The following is a 17,831-nucleotide window of genomic DNA, read 5'->3' as shown; positions in this document are numbered from 1 at the left end:
AAGAACTCATTTTCATATGTTACTAGGTACGATCTGTTTGCCGAAAATGTTGCTTATATTTAAAATGTTGCTTATACTTAGATTGAATTTAATATTAAAAATATTTTATCTGTGTTACAAACGACGACGTTGTGTAATTAATCGAATAGGTTTAACGAATCGAGAATAAAATAATAACATAAGAAAACATGTAAGTTATTTAGTTTATTCACACATGAAACGTCCTTACACTTAGGGTTCCAAATTAAACTTTTACAGCACGCCCGAGATATCTCAGAAAGTACGTACTCAGAACTAACCCGTATACGGAATGCCTAACTGAAACTAACAACTATACAACTCAAATTGGCAATTTGACTCGATTGTTTTACGCTTTATCAAATAGAGCATCTCATTAGACAGGAGTTAATTGTATTAGAAAGGCCACATAAGATAGGGATGGATAAAGGTCGCTGAACCCTAGTCATTTAAACTTTGCTGATTATTGTGCGCTTTTCGACGTGTTTTTCGGACGTTCTGAATAATTTATGTTAGGTACACATTAGACTATGGCATTTACAGTTTTTTTATACGTGTCAAGCATGTTTTTATTAGGTTCGTTTGCGTTTTATGATTATTTTTTAATACATATTACTTTTAAACTACATCTTTAATTAATTTCACCCTAATCATAGTATAAAACATCATCAAAGTAGAAAATTCGTGGAAAGGTGGTTTGCGATCAGAAAGCTTTATGGATAATTCATCAAAAACTATATTCTTTTACTTGTATTTAATGCCTTGCTATAAATTATTTTAATAGTTGAATGCTAATACATACATCGACAACAAAGAAGCAACGCACTTAAACAACCACATTCTAGTATAAAGTTAATTTCCTTTTAAATATTGAACAGGGTTTTATAGCGAATAAAAACAAGAAAAGTTTTATAGGATCGTATATTCGGGTATTGGTTTATCGGGCGATGGTATTTTCGTTACCAATCTGTAAATGTTCACGGTTTAGAATGAAATGTGTAACTGAATTTAATAATAACATGTCTTTTCATTCTTATATAATTTCAATAGTTTCTGTATTTGAGTTGGATATAATAAGAATGATGCATATCAATACACTTCTAATGTTTTACGAGGAATATATAGAAAATAAACATGGTAATTCATAAACATCGCAGCATTAATACTTCCGAACATTCTTCATATTCCTGACATTAAAATATTCAAAGCGTTTTCCTTGTGAATATTTATTGTTCAAATATGTACTAGAGCACAGAAATGAAATAATATAATACTATTAGAGTTACTAAATAGCATGTGATATTTTAAAACTAATAACTAACGGCAAGTCTACATCTACATCTACACTAATATTATAAAGAGGAAAACTTTGTTTGTTTGTTTGTTTGATTCTAATGAATAGGCTCATAAACTACTGGACCGATTTTAAAAATTCTTTCACCATTCGAAAGCTACATTATCCACGAGTAACATAGGCTAGGTTTTATCCCGGAAATCCCACGGGAACGGGAACTATGCGGGTTTTTCTTTGAAAACGCGGGCGAAGCCGCAGGCGGAAAGCTAGTAAGTTATAAAATGGATATTATGGAAATACCATGTGCGCGAGATTAAATTTTCCTCGAGGATTCTTTACGAGAGGACTTTGTAAAACATGATAAGTTGTAACTGCAAACTGTTTAATGAAATTAGTTGTGTAGCCGAAATTTGCTTTGACAAGTCAAAACGAAGTCATTAAACGCAATTTTTTGCACGCATCTTTACCGGGATCAGAATTTTTTTTAAGTTAGGTTTAATACGACAGGATTATGATGGATACAGTTCAATACAGTATTAATTTTACCTGAAATTGATTTTCTCAAACAGCTTAACGTCAATGAAGCCATACTTCCACTTATAAAGATTAATTCGTTTACCTATACATGAACTAAGAGGCATTATTTTATAGTAAACATAATAATACATAATAATTTGAGGTAGCGTATCATTTAGATATGCTTATTATATCACAGATGATTTGTTGAACTGAAATGTATGTCTAGATACGTTTTGTAGAAATGTAACAATTGTAGCTCACGTGGAAGCAAGACATTTAGGCCTGTAACGGATTTAAAACACGATTTATAGCCAAGTTAACTATAGTGATACATAGCGTGGTGAACAAGAAACATTCGAGAATCCAATTTACTGCGCTCCATTTTATAAGCGATAAACTGGTTAAAAAGTTATGAAAAATGGCAACCCTTTTACGCCTAAATATCCTTTTCACGTAGACAAGATAAATCTATAGCTACAATATATTTACAAGTAAATATTTCTATAAATGTTTATACATCATAATAAATTGTATATAAACAAAGCGAAACGGGTACAACATAGCAATTCCCCAATTCCTATACTTTCTCGCTAACCTAAATTCAGTGATTGCCGAAAATAGCATGTAACGGGATATATGTTTGAGCTATTTTCCATGGAATTTGATCAGAGTTCCTGAAATATAATGGTTTGGACGTCTACGTCAACGGGTGGGCGACGGACCAGTCAGAGTTGAAACTTGAAAGTCATAAAACCAATTTACGTTGAAGAGAAACGGGGTACTGTCGCGGACTTCGTAGAATACTGCTATGGAATTTTTCACACCGACTTTTATATTGTAGTATTGTTAATTTAATTTTATATGAATATAGGAATTCGGGGATTTAATTAGAAGGATCTGTGATGTGATGTGGGAGTTTTATAAGTTTTGGAGAATGGATAGAAATGTGTGTGGAAATATAGGTACAAGGCTACGCAAAGCTAAAATGCGTCATTTAGAAAAATGGATGCATGATATGCATCAGACGGACAACAAAGTGATCCTATAAGAGTTCCGTTTTTTTTTCTATTTTGAGGTTCAGAACCCTAAAAAGTGCATATTTACAAAGAGTGAGGAAATAAATAAGATTTATATATTTATAACATCCATATGCTCAAGTAAAAGTTTTAATTGAAAGTAAATAAACAGTGCATGAAATAAATTTTATACTTTTATGCATTGAAGCTTCGGAATAAAATAGTTAGACCAAAGTTTATCCGCTAGCAAATTCTATTTTTTCTTTTATTGTGAGTTCTTTTGAGGAAGTTGAACATCTGCAAGAAACGAAAGGCATTAAAGAAAGTGGAAAATAAAGCATAAAATACTTTCTATGTAGGCTTCGTAGCAAAAGACTCCTCTTTGATCCTATGAAAACACTTTAGGAACCGTTTCGATTTTCTTTATAAATGGCGTATAAAAGGGCATAACATAGATTTTAGTGGTTGTCAATAGTATATTTTATTTATTTTCGTTTTACCTTTTTTGTATGAGGTTTCATTTTATTTTTTTACCGTGTCATAATCGGGGGATTCTTAATACTAAAATTCTATAACTTTTTCCTTATATTTATTTTCTTAATTACCTAACTCAACAGCGAGCGAAGAAATGAGCAAAGGTAAGCTAGTTCACAAGATTTTTTCAATTAAATTAAAAAAAAAACAATTAACAACTTGTCTCCTTCAATAATTATTATAAACTATACAACATAACAATATTATCAATACTCTTTCAAAGCTGTATCACAGCTGTATCATGAAAAAGTATCTCTTAATTACTACTACATTTATAGATATCATCCTGATACCGATATCCCTCTGACGTTGAAATATGCATTGTTAACCCTACGCTCATGAAAATTATAAGAGAAACAAAAGGGTTTTGTTCGAACATTCTTTTATTACCCTCCACGTGCAAACTGAATGAAGGACACAATATTATCTGATAGACGAACATTAAAGTCTGTCTGTATATAATTCATGAATTCCTAAATTATTTGAATAAATTTACATATAACTTGCCAAAAATGTACATCTGTCGTAAGATGTTTGTATAATTTATTGCAAAATTTTATGTTGTACTTGTCTAGAAGAAAGGACAGATATTACTTCGATTCAATATCTTCTCTTATTAGTGTATATTTATCGATGCTATTGTTATTGATCTTGGGCACAAAAACATTAACATACAATGTTGTCATCTCGTTTCGATAAAATTGTTTTATTGGAATTATTATTGCCGAAAAACCATATACAATAGAATAAATACTAATTTAAAATTGTAATTTTAATTATTTCATTCTACAAATTAAAATTCACCGACCGAATATTGGAAACAATAAACGTGTCGTCGCCGTTGCATTCGTTAATTTGACCAGTTTTTACTATTTTCTTGTACGAAATTGAAAATCCATTTGTTTGTTATGTTTGGGGGTTATATATCTATATGCAGTAGAATTTGATTTTGAAAATGGCGGTGAAATGTTTACAAAAATGCAAAAGATTTCAGTAAATTTAAATTGTCATATAAATTTATAAAGAATAGAAAAAATGTTCATTGCAAATATTGAAAATAAAAGTTACAAAAAGTGGACTAAATAGTCGTATTTCAAGTGCGATGACTTAATAATCTACACACAGTTTAATAACACCAATGAAATGGAAATATCTGATTTTTAAATAAATTAATATTAAAGATAAACAATTTGTAAACGCGAAATCCATTTCCATAAGCCGGCGCTGTATACACAATGGCTGAATCAATTTATGATCCCGGTTAATCTCCTAACGTATTGTTATAAATATTTCAGAAGAGATTATTATTGTATTAATATTTACTTTATCTAATAATTTTAGCCTTTGTCGACGTAAATGCAAATCCCTTTGGAACTAAATTTACGTAATTAACATTTACTATGAAATTTCATTTTTAAATATGTAAATAATTATAGGTACGTAGGTTTCAATATACGAAAGTGCAATGCATAATTAATTACATTATTATTTAAAATTAATATGTTTTAAACATACCTACTTGGCATTATATTTCAAGGTTAAAAGCAATGAAGGGATGGTTTACAATACTCTGATTGAACATTAAATGTTGTATCTGTTATGAGAAAATTTTGCCACCCTTTTTTAAATACTTTATTTCATTGATAATGATTTTTAATATATAGTTTAATGTATAGTTTAAAAAGTATACGAAGAAATTATTTTTTTAAAAAGGTCTCAAAAGAAAAAAAATATACCAGCCAGTATTTTCACAAAAAGTTTTCTTAAAAAGTTATTAGCGTTATCTGTGGTACATATTTTATTGTCTGTGGTTGAAACTAAACAATGGTATGTTAAGATTTCCCCGCTGTTTGCATAACGCCCGCAGATGAGATCCTCAATACGAAGCAATTTGCATAACACTAGATACTTCGGAAGTTATTTCAACTTTTGACATTGTTGAACGTATAGAATTATTCGTTTGGCATAATATGCATTTTGCAATCAATATTGTTTATGTTATTCAATAATGCTACGTGTTTATAGAAAATAGAAATTGGAAATAGGAAAGGCTTCACAATAATAAGGACGTCATTCTTATTATATTTGTAGTTGTCAAATTCATAGCCATTGGGTAATTAAATTAAGTATTGAATTGAATTAATTAATTTTAGGTGAGAAAGCAGAAACACCGATGATAGGGTTAAATGGGCGAGGGGCATATATGTCTATCAGCGGACAGAAAATTTTTTATAAGATTAATTAATTGCACAATAAACACGGTCAACAGGATTGGCATGAATTCGGAACCTATAGTTTATAAATTGGTTAACGTTAAAGTTCGGTCTATCAATTCCACCCAAGCGCATACTGGGGCTATTATACCTATAGGTATACAGTGCAGTTATAATATTTATTATACATTTATATATTCTTAACGAGGTTGAAAACATGCACCCACATAAATATTATTGACAAATATCAAGGCTTTTCTTTGTATCGTCTATTTTACGAGATTACCTTCTGATATAAAGGTAAGAAGGAATTTGCAAATCATTCGTATTTTTCTATGATTAAGAAGTCCTAAATCAAAGTTTATCTTTCTTTATTTTTTTTTAAACAAGAGTTGGTTTATGTTAATTTTATTGATCAGGAAATAAGAAACAGTTCAAAAAACGTAAACACGTGCGTTTGCACGCGTCATATAAAAGACATTTAATACCCACGTCACCATTTGCATTAAAAGTATTAAAGCTGAAAGAAAAACACGAGCCATCCAATTAATATTTTCATAGAAAGCATACTTCAATACAATAAATTTCCAGATAAAATAACGCAGTTCTTCAATTTCAATTAGAGGAAAGTCAACTCGCATTGTTAGCGGTTTAATTAACATTTCTATAGTAACACACGATCAGATAAACATTGTAGCGTGTCTATAGCAATTAAGAGATATTAGTCGAGTATACTATTTGTATTAATGTCCATTTTACATGTGCTCGGAAAAGCACGAGACATATTGAAATGGTGGATACATTTGTGAAGTCTATTGAAATATGATTTTCTAGAAAATTTCTAGGAAAGGAAGTGTGATTCACACAAAATGTCTTCGGTAAGGTCTGTGGATTTTGTGCTCGCGACGTAGTACCCATCCCACCTTTTCTCCTTTGTTATTTTTATGCCGTGGTATTCCATTTCTTAGTATGAATTTTAAAAGATACCTACAAAACTGTCTGTGAACCGAATTGAATTTAATTAATAGAATTGTTTATAGATAAAATAAACAAAAAAAAAATCACACCATTTATTTTCCCAAAAAGTATTTTCTCTATGGACTTATGATAATATTAAAAAAATATAATTTGACATGACCGCTGTCACACTTGATAAATAGGTACCCTTATTAGTGCCGAAGAAAATTTACACAAGATAAATTGTTTGTAAGAATAATGGCTTGGCGATGTTGTGGATGTAATATATGGAGGGGTAAGAAAAGTAGATTATTTTTCGTATTTTTTCATAATATTTTATATTTATACTTAAAATTGTGACCGCCTCCTTGATACAGTGGTTGACGCGTGAGCCTAGCACCGAGGGGTATCGGGTTCGATTCCCGGTGGAGACGCAGAAAAAAAATACGTGAGGCACTCGGGGACTGCCGCGGTAAAGCTATTGCATGCTATGCCTTCAAGCCACACCTCCGTGCCCGTCGGAGTGGGGAGCGTGACGTTTTTTCGTTACGGAATTTCTGGATTCGGTCCCCGCGCTCAAGGCCCGCGATAGAAGCTATGCAATAGCTTAAAAATGTCTTGGTCTGGTAGGAGTTAGGACACAGAAGGCTGATCACCTAATTGTCCCAAAAGAAAATCGATCAGTGAAACAGATGTATAATGCATCTGCCCCTTTCCCAACTTGGGGACATGGGACTTCAATTTATACTTACAATTTCAGATATTTCTCAAAATAATAAAAAAATTCCCACGCGATACTACAATGCCATAGTGTCTTTGAACTTTGTTTATTTTAATATCCAATAAAATATTTAAAAAAAAATCCAAATCACGTCCTGGATGTATTTTTCCCATAGGTATATTTTAATGAATATTATTAAAATACCTAGCCAGTTCGTTTGTGATGGCAATAAAAAAATATTATCATTTATTTTTGCATTTATATACATTAATTCGCGATTAAAAATGAAAAAATGAATACAATACTTACTTTTTTGGACCTGTGGAAAAATTTCCATCCTTAGGCCACACACAGTTCACACGTGTTTATCACTAAAGCAGTAATTGTTTTTATACTCTTTATTTTAGTAGAATAGTTATTTATTTATTCATTCTATCATAATAAATATTTTCTATTTCTGAACCATGAAATGGAGATAAACGCCGTCTGTATAAAATTTCTTGTCAATATAGATTTCTGGCTAATGTTGTAATTGTAGATAAAAAAAATGCATTTTGCAAATTACAAGCGCAATACAAGCGTAACAATTAAAAATAGTTTTAACAAAATATGTACCTAGTTAAAATATGATGTATTTAAAATCATATTTTATTATACTTACTTCATAAATTTGGACAACATTTATTATTTGTGCCTAATCTTCTTTTTCTTCAATGGCAACTCCCGATCGCATTGACTGCAATTATTTTTTATCTGTAAATTTTAAGTTGACATTCGTAACTTTTTCAATGTACCCGCCATTTTACGCAGTCTAATTGCCTTTGATTTTGTTTGTGTTGTGACTTATTCATTCGTCAATATTATTGTTATTGCGTAAATATAATAATTATTTTTTATAGATTATATGTGATTTTGTGAAATAATAAAGGTTGTAAAATGAATATGTTTAGAATATCATACACCACTCGTCCTTTCGGTAAGACTTTAAATTCTAAACACATGATTAGAGTATACTTTATTTTTGTTTATTTTATTAATTTTAAAGTTTGTTTAAACGGCTATTATATTATTATATTGATTTAAACAAACGATTGAATGACACACAGAATTCAATTTTTAATTGCTATGAGGAAATAAAGTTGTTGAACTTTTTAGATTTAAATTGTAATAAGCTTACATTTTATTTTTTAAAATACATAAATAACAAACAAGTATAAAAACAAGGAAAATTTTACATTTTTGCAGAATTGGACATGAAACAAAATGTACTAAGTACCTAACTAAAACGTGATGGAGAATATAATGCCAGAAATTTTAAATGCAACAGACTGTTATTTTAAATATTTAATAACATTTTTTTTGAACAGCAGTATTTTTGTATTCTTATTTACTAGTTTATTTTGAGATCAATCAAGATTATTTTTGTCAATGGTACCGTTAACAACCAAAATAAGATATTAAAATTACTTAGTTGATTGCAATTTATTCTTAGAAAAATTTTAAAATTATTATATTTATAATGTTATTTATTTATATCTTTAATTAGATAATTTTGGATATAATTATTTTGAGCAAAAAATTGCTATTTTTAATTAAATTCTATAAAAGTTTATGAATGTTACCGTTATATATGTAAAATAAAATGTCCAGATTTGGAAACTATTACTATTTTTAGTACTTTAATTGCCGCTTATTGCTGTTTGTTTTGGCCATAAATATTATATTATATGTACTCATTAATTTTTAATCGATTTTTTGTGTACGCTTTTCAAATAAAGTTTTTTAGATTTTGTCAAAATTTCTTTTGATGTTTTTTAATTTATTGACACAATCAATGATATTCTTATACTAGGTATATAATGTACAGAAATACAATAGGTGAAAACATTCATAAAGCAACTATAGAACAGTCAACAGTGCTATGGGACGTCTTTGTGCGTATAAAAATTGTTTGTTGTATTAATTTTGACTACTACTGCCAATACGAACTTAAGACACAATAACTCTTGCCGCAATAACTCTTGCCGCATTAAGAATTAAGATCACTTCCTAAAGAAGTAAATAAAGAAAGGAATTCCAATGGTTTTTCTAATATGTTGAATTAAAAGGGGATTTCAATTGTTACATGTCTATAGTTGCGTTACCGTTTGATCAAGTAAATTTAAAGATAATTTCAATTGTGGCAGGTTTACAGTTGCGTTACCATTTGATCAAGTAAATTAAAGGTGATTTCGATTGTTGCAGGTCTACAGCTGCGGAGTATAGAGGAGCCGCCGGGTGGCGCGGGCGGCGGCATGCCCGCGCCAACCTGCTACGACGCCGAATGCGCTCGCACGGAAGCCTGGCTCGATGAGAACCAGGAGTTTGTGCATGATTACTTTTTGAGGTTTGTATTCTTTAAATACTATCCTATAGAATACTATAATGTGATACCTACTCACGTTAGTGATAACAATGCGTGCGCGTTACCAATTAGTGATTACAGTGGAATTCTGCAGGATTCAATCAAAATTGTATCGTCAAAAATTTGACAATTTTTTCTGGACAAAAAGAACTACGTTATATATTATACTTATTTTTTTCATTGCTTTATTTTTAGTATACACCGCCTACTGGTATTCGTAATTAATTATTGTTTTCCTTGGTTGGGTCACCTGGAAGAGATGGCTCTGTAGCCATAAGGTCACCCATTGTGCTATTTGTTTGTATCTAATTTTATGTTATTTCTTTCAACTGGTGTGTGCAATAAAGAATTCATTTATTCATTCATTCATACGTTTCCAAAGCCACATTTAGTAGTATTATGGTTATTTGGGCAACCCCGACCCGATAGAATAGTTTGGACTTTGTAGAAAGACGTGCTATTTTTTATCGTGAATGCAAAATTGGAGGATCATGAAATAAATGTAAATCGGATATCGCACGATAACGCATGTACGAAGCCAAGAATGGAAAGCTAGCTTAGCTGAAACATAGCACATTTAAAAAAATGAAAAGTTAAAAATAGCAACTAATCTATTAACAAATTGCAAACGGTAATCGTGAACGGGTTGTTGATTTTTACAACGCCTCGTCTTGATTTCATCTCGTAAAAGTAAAACGGCGGGGTCTCGCTAACGAATGTCAAAGTTCATTTTCCTTGTGCGGTGCGAAGTGAAAACAAAGTTTACTTCTATCTCGCGTTATACACAATTTACCTTCAGGTCCGCTTTGATGAATGAGTTGCTAACTTATATAAGATTACGTTCTTGTTCAAGAAAGTTGTCGGCTCAGAACAATTTTGGTGTGTCAGGCAATGACTTAACATTTGTAAAGAGCTGTCCGTTTTGGGAAAAGCTTGGTGGTGAAAAGCTATTACGAAATTATGTGAAATAGCGAAAAGTCTACAAATCTACAGACAAAAAAAATAATCTTTAAAATATTAAACTACTATTTTCAAGACATAAGCGTAAATTCGTATGTGGCGCACTAAATGTTCATATAAGTTTGAAAAGTTTAAGGTTTTAAAAGTTTTTACCAAGGAGTAATTAAACTTGGACAAGTTTCAAGCATTTTAGACCGGACTCGAGTTTATTACATCACAAATATACGAAGACTACTTTTTCCTTCTAAAATTTAAGTTTTATATAAGACGTAATATAAATTTAATATTTTTTGCAGCGTAATTTATACATTAAAAATTTTACTGAATTTAATATACGTACGTGAAATAGACACTAAAGACTATAATAATTTATTTCAGAATATGTTCTTAATTTGTTAAATGGGTTTTCACTAATAAATTAAGTACTGTCTAAAAATAGCTTTCTGTATTACATATTTTTATTTAAGCTTTATCTTCGTAATACTTATTTCTAATTGTTTCATGTTTTAAATTGAGCAGTGTACTACATAGTTATATATAGTACTAGCTTTCCTCCCGCGGCTTCGCCCGCGCAGTCAAAGAAAAACCCGCGTAGTTCCCGTTCCCGTGGGATTTCCGGGATTGCGTCATTTTCCCGGGATAAAAAGTAGCCTATGTCCTTTCTCGGGTATCAAAATATCTCCATACCTTTAATGAAAATTGGTTCAGTAGTTTAGGCGTGATTGAGTAACAGACAGACAGACAGAGTTACTTTCGCATTTATAATATTAGTATGGATTCATAAAGACTTCTTTGGCATGCATTTGTCTTTAGCCATATTTTGTCGTGTATTTTTCATCTCCTATTTCGCTTCCAGATTTATTTCCGTCTGAAAAAAATAGTCTTTCCCTTTTTCTGCAATGCAAATAAATTAAAGAATATCTATTACACCACATATTAATAAATAATATAATACTAACATTTGCTTCGGATGGAAACAATTAGTGTGAATAACTCTGCATGAAATTGACTCTTAGCAACGCGAACACTGCTATAAACTTTTCTTGCATATTGAGTTAACTTGTCGCTAGTTAGCCTCCAACTTCGGTAATTTAATTTTGAAGCTTTGTTTCAACTTCCTAGACAGTACGCCTTTTAATTAATAGTTTTGTAAATAGTGTTCTCGCTTTTTGTGTTTGTTTTTACGCGACTGTTAAAGTTTAAATTAAAATAATGAATCACTTCAGACTTGTTATTTGTCTTTATTTGTACTATGGATTATTTTCGCTCTTTTACACGCTTAGATTCTGTATTAAATATTATCTCAGATACATATTATTGTAAGAGAGGTCTCTTTACATTATCAGTATCAATAAAATCGATTCGCTAAAATGTTTGTACGCGCTTAGCTTCCGAATGGGTGCCCCAAATGTTAATTGTTTTCTTGTTGTGTTCGCTATTATCGGGACAAAGTTTTAATAAAAGAAAATATATTTATTTAATTGTAAGGCAGTACTAATTCGCTGGCTTCTAGTAGTTTATTAACATTAAAATATCAAAGTCTCGCTCAGTTGGCAACCCGAGATGTAAGCTTTATTTTGTAATAATTTCTGTCTTCAATATTATAATTTATATCTGTCCTTTATTGCGTACAATTGTTTTTACAATTTCTCTCTTAAATTATTTCGATAAAATCCTGTAGGAAAATAGTGCGCAATTTACAATATGTTACGTTGCGTCAGACGGTTGTAGACAAAGAATGTAATAAGGAAGTTGTATGAATTAACTTTACAAGCGATCATTACGAGGCAATCTCATAGTGGCCAATAAAGTTAGCGTGCACTGCTTACGGGCAGAATGGTACTGAATAAGTCGGTTTTACTGTGCAGTATTTCATAGCTTTTATAGTGTCGCTTGACGATACTTGTGAGTACAACTTACGTGACACCACGACGTTTGTACATTGTAGTTTGTAGTCTTTTTGTATTGTGATAACGCTGGCCACTTTTCTGATAATTCGGCGACTTTGTCGAATCGAATGAGAGAATAAAACGACTATATTGTAATGGTAAATTGATGTTGACACTTTTTAAATGGCGCAGGAGAAGGAAAACTGTTTCGTTACCACTTAAAGCTGTAATAGGTGCAAATAATAATTCGTATAAATTATGAATGAGTGGAAACAATATAATGACTAAAAACACTTTATTTGTTTAATTTAGATCTAAGTCCGTATGAATTATGCATCACATTATAAAAATTTATAATAGACAGAGCTGTGGAAAAATTTGAATTTTTTTCAGTGGAAAATTCCTTCACATAGAAGGCTGGATGCAGGCTGTTTGCGATTGCACGAATAATTAAATCAAACTTGTTTTAAAATTGCTTACGAAAATCTGAAAAATTTCGTGTTTTACGCAGATACTATAGTCTATACAGACGTAAAGGCGTAAGGCGTGCTTAACGTCTTTTGAGCATAAATCATAAATAAATGAATACAGCTTCTTATCTTTGATTGATTTTGAAATGTTAGCTATCCGCCTACAGTTTTCCCTTTGCCTATGTTTTATAGCCGTGTACATATTTTCATACCCACATAACTTACATAATGCTTTTGACAAAATACATAATACGTTTTAACATTGTCTATCTCTGTTACAAGTTTCATCAAACCTTTCGAGAGGTTTCGTAACTCATAGTCATACAGAATTACTTTCGAATTTACCTATAACATTTATACCTATTTACATACATTCTATATATTCATACAAATTATATTAATAATTCATAAACATGTATCTTGAACAGGAAAGCGCCAAGGCAGGTGGTGGATGCGTGGCTGGTGTCGCACGCGACGCCGCCCAGCGCGGAGTTGGCTTCACCGTCCCGGGCGGGCTCTGGCTCTGGGGCCACTACACCAGTCAGGTAATGTTCTAACAGTTATACGACTTCATACAATAGTCAGCTAATATAGAGACGTCTTTTAAAAGCTTTGAATCCTACTATATTATGCTTTTGTTACAACTATAGTCGCAGTTTGAACCATTGGCTCAGATTGTTTCTGCGAATACATAGTTGTAACAAAGGCATATAGCTACAATTAATTCGAAAACGGCTTGTAATATTAATACATTCGATGCATTATTTTGTATTAGGTATACTTAATATTAATACGGTAGTGATACTTAGTGATATTTCATTTAAATTAAAAATAATTATCGGATTTACTGTTAGAAAACAGTAAACCAAATTGCTAAGTATAGAAATTCAGTATTGTTTAAAATATTTAACTAACATTCATAACATTGTCATTTGTGTTATTGAAAAAAGACTTCTGTTGTATTAAAAATTGCATGGTTTCTTTATCTTTTATAGTGGTACATAAATTGTACATCTGATATCTTCATTAATTAAGAGAATGAAATATACTTTATCGACGACAAAGGAACATTTTAGATAAAAAATGACTGCATCACTAATGCAACTTTCTATCTTTTTACCTGATTCTGTCGCCGTAATACACAGTAGTACAAAAACAACAGTACAGTGAGTATAATTGAATTCCGTAAAATACGTCTGATTGAGATTGTATGTTTGAACGCGTTAACAGCTACGAATCCGGTGTAGAAAATTATTTCTGTGTTAGATAGCCCATTTATCTAGGAAGACCCATAGCAGAATGATCGTCACGCTAAGATCCATATAGGAGCGGGCACAGATAGTAAAAATTAAAAAGGTTGGTTGGCTTTGATAACGATTGTATCAGTTGTAATCAAATGCTCAACACAGATCGACTTTATTCGTCAAAGGCTTATCTACTACGTAAACAGAATTGTCCATAGATATCCAGGCTTCCAAGCTAATAGGTTTATCTCCGGCTTTGTTCCGGGAAATACGTTTATTTTATCCCAGATCTATAAAATTCTAAAAATAATACCATTAGTGTTATTGAAACCGTTAAAAGAAGTTGTTTGACATTTGTTCAAACAGCGTGTTTCTTGTACACTCCCGGCTTTCAAAAAGCAATCTAAATCCAGCCTAAAGCAGTTTGTAATGAGACTTCGTGTAATCACAACGTATATTTACTCATAAAACAGATCCGGTCTTCACTTTGTTGACAATTTAGTACTTGCTCAAACAATAACCATTGTCAGTCGCACGATTTTTATTTGCTTATGATAACGTATATTATGTGGTATGTAAATTTAAGTAAGATTATATTATAATAAGAAGTAATAAATTACAAACGCTACTTTCTGATGCGGTGACATATTTATAATAATTCTATTATAATATTCTTATAAAATAGTCTTTGTAGGAAATGAAATATGAATAGTATTTTCTTGCGTTTGATTTTGTGTGATTTATAGCGTTCCCATGGTAATCATATAATTGAAGTGAAACTTTTATTACATCGTCTCAAACTTTTTGGTCTGTGTAGCGCATGTCGCGTGTATCGCGGCTGTCGAGTAGGTATACCTACTCGGCAGCCGACCGTCACGCGACATGCGCTACACAAAGCAGTGTTCGTAACCGTTCGAACAGTTTCACTTTTACCGTGGTTTCATAAAACCACAAAACATTTTTTTATAATTAATAAATCACGCTTTAAATCTATTCAGAAGTCTAATTTATAAACGAATGAGCAAGTAAATGTTTAATTTCGTTCCATTGCTTCTCATTGATTGTTACAATATAATTATGTACCTAATATTAAAGGAATATTTTATATTCACATATTGTGTTTGTATGTATCATGCTACAACAATTTGTATGCCAGTACGGTTTGCCACTTTTCGTTACTAAAATGTGTAGCAATCGATTACTGCTACACTTTAACCACTTACCCAAAAGTTATTAAGAAATGTGGCAATGAAATATTTACATCCATTTCACATGCTCAAACTAATCACTGTACTTTGATGTTGACGCATCGTATATTAATTTAGATATCTAAAAATTATATTTATTAAACGCTTGTATAGAAGAAATTTTGATTGTACACCGTAAATATAATGATGCAATCATGTTGTAACAATTTCATTAATGCCCCTAGTAACAAACACACATTGATAAATGCTACCGAATTAAATTGAATGGTTCATAATTTATGTCACTTTATTATCATCAAGGGGGAACTCGGTAACATTATACTAGTAATTAACTATTGAACATCAATCTATTTTATTTTGGACTTTAGACTGATGTTCAAGTTTTGGTTATTGAAATGTATAATGAAAATCTATTTTATAGTTAGGTAGGTACTGTTTTGTTTTTTGATACAAAAATATGTTGTGATTTTAAGCATAGGTACACTCTTTTGTGTGATATAAAAGTTAAAACGTAATTATAAGACTGTATAATTTAGTACTATATAACAATACCAACTTATGTAGCATATATTATGCCTAAATGAAGTACGACACGGCCTTTTAAATGTTAAATCTGTACACCCTTGACGAATAATTTTCGTATATTTTTATGGGCGAAATTCTGTTTCAGTCTTGGCCAGGCGCCATTGATAGTCTGTTAGCATTCATTATTATAACGATGCTGTAATCGACATGGCCTATTGAATAGGATCATTCGATGATAAGGGGTGTGTTAAAATTGATTTCATATCGGTCATTGGAACCAGAAATAAGAATTTTAAGCTCTGACCGCTGACTTTTTTGTTTTAATATAAGAGCTTTTTTGAGAAGTTTTTTAAAAACCACAAGTCAACCTACTTATAAAATGTTTTATGCGTTTTTTAAGTAGATACCTACTACATACAAATTTATACAATAAAAATTTTCCAATTCTAAAATTGTATCAAGAATATACGGTTATTTTGATTTTTATTAGAAAATTAGGCAGGTTTTTTATTATTTATAGCAAGTATCATATTTTGGTATTTTTCCATCAATTTTTGTAATTTTTAACGTCACACAAATTTTAGCTTTTTACAGGGGTATTTGATTGCAATCACTGCTATAGCTATAAACATATATACCAAGCTCTGTTAACATCGTTAAAATTTCTAAATGGTTTTTGAATATTTTTAATATATTCTTTTTACCCGACTGCGACAGAATGAGGTGATGATGAATTTTACGAGTTTATGTTCGTATGTATGTACATATAGTATGTATATATGTATTTCTTTGTCGCGCCCTAGAGCATAAACGTAGGTAAATTTTCGTCTTATTCGTGAGAGTGACACTGGGCACATTATCAGCCCGGTTTTTTATGATAATAATTTTTGTTTTAAATGTAGAAATTAATAAATTTGGGTGTCAATACCATCTATGTTGTTTTAACCTGCCAAAATGGAAACTTCATCAATCTTACGGCACTAGAGGGTTCACTAGGATTCCCCTGTGACAAAAGAATAAATTGTGTTTGCTGTTGAAAGAGGTTATACTTTACCAGCGCTCAGACTTCGTACGAAAAATGAAGAGGTGTCGCAAGGTACATCATTTCTGATTTGAAATTGAAGCCTTTCAGGGTCTTTTGTGGTACCTATGATAAGTTTGTCAGTTTTCTGTTTAACTAATATTATAAATGTGAAAGTAACTCTGTCTGTCTGTCTGTTACTCAATCACGCCTAAACTACTGAACCAATTTGCATGAAATTTGGTATGGAGATATTTTGATACCCGAGAAAGGACATAGGCTACTTTTTATTGCCAAATATGTACCACGGGCGAAGCCGGGGCGGAAAGCTATTAACTCTAATACGTAAAAAAAATATACTACTAAAATACTAGCTACACGTTCATTACATTTTTTGGACAATTTTAGTTGTATAAGTAGGTACCTATATATGTATTGTGAAACAATATTTCCATTGTACGTTTTTTACTAGTAGAATAAAACTGTGTATCATTATATAAAAGGCCTCTAAAGATGATTCCTTTTGTGATTGAGACACTTAGGCGTCAGTAAGATCTCGTTGGAAGTAATAAATCTATAATAAAAACACCTGAAGTCTGAGTCTGAATCTGGAAAATGTTCTAACAACTTTTATTCTAACTATAGATCTTAAAGAAATGGATTTCCACTTTTTTCGAACGTTTTAAGAGTCGTATTTTTAAATGTTTTCGTGGAAAAAGTAGCCTATGTCCTTTCTCGGATATCAAAATATCTCTATACCAAATTTCATGCAAATTGGTTCAGTAGTTAAGGCGTGATTGAGTAACAGACATACAGTTACTTTCGCATTTATAATATT

At 31.1% G+C, this 17,831-nt stretch overlaps 2 protein-coding genes across 7 annotated transcripts in view; one reads left to right on the top strand and one right to left on the bottom strand.

Annotated features, from left to right (window-relative positions):
• The window catches only part of LOC149901268 (glutathione S-transferase 2-like), a 279,112-nt gene that overhangs the window by 193,972 nt on the left and 67,309 nt on the right, over positions 1 to 17,831 (bottom strand). The window lies entirely within an intron of this gene.
• The window catches only part of Pde11 (Phosphodiesterase 11), a 193,616-nt gene that overhangs the window by 127,468 nt on the left and 48,317 nt on the right, over positions 1 to 17,831 (top strand). For all 6 annotated transcript variants that reach the window (XM_090111838.1, XM_090111837.1, XM_090111839.1 and 3 more), the window contains 2 exons: positions 9,517 to 9,658; positions 13,424 to 13,540. In XM_090111838.1, the coding sequence (XP_089967964.1) occupies positions 9,567 to 9,658; positions 13,424 to 13,540 (209 nt within the window). In that variant the 5' untranslated portion in view covers positions 9,517 to 9,566. The remainder of the gene's footprint in view (positions 1 to 9,516; positions 9,659 to 13,423; positions 13,541 to 17,831) is intronic.

The sequence above is a fragment of the Colias eurytheme genome, chromosome 17, assembly GCF_061535395.1.
Source record: "Colias eurytheme isolate Ceu_HAF_F1 chromosome 17, ilColEury1 Martin Lab GWU primary, whole genome shotgun sequence".
NCBI lineage: Eukaryota > Metazoa > Arthropoda > Insecta > Lepidoptera > Pieridae > Colias > Colias eurytheme.
This window is presented reverse-complemented; position numbering and strand designations above follow the sequence as displayed.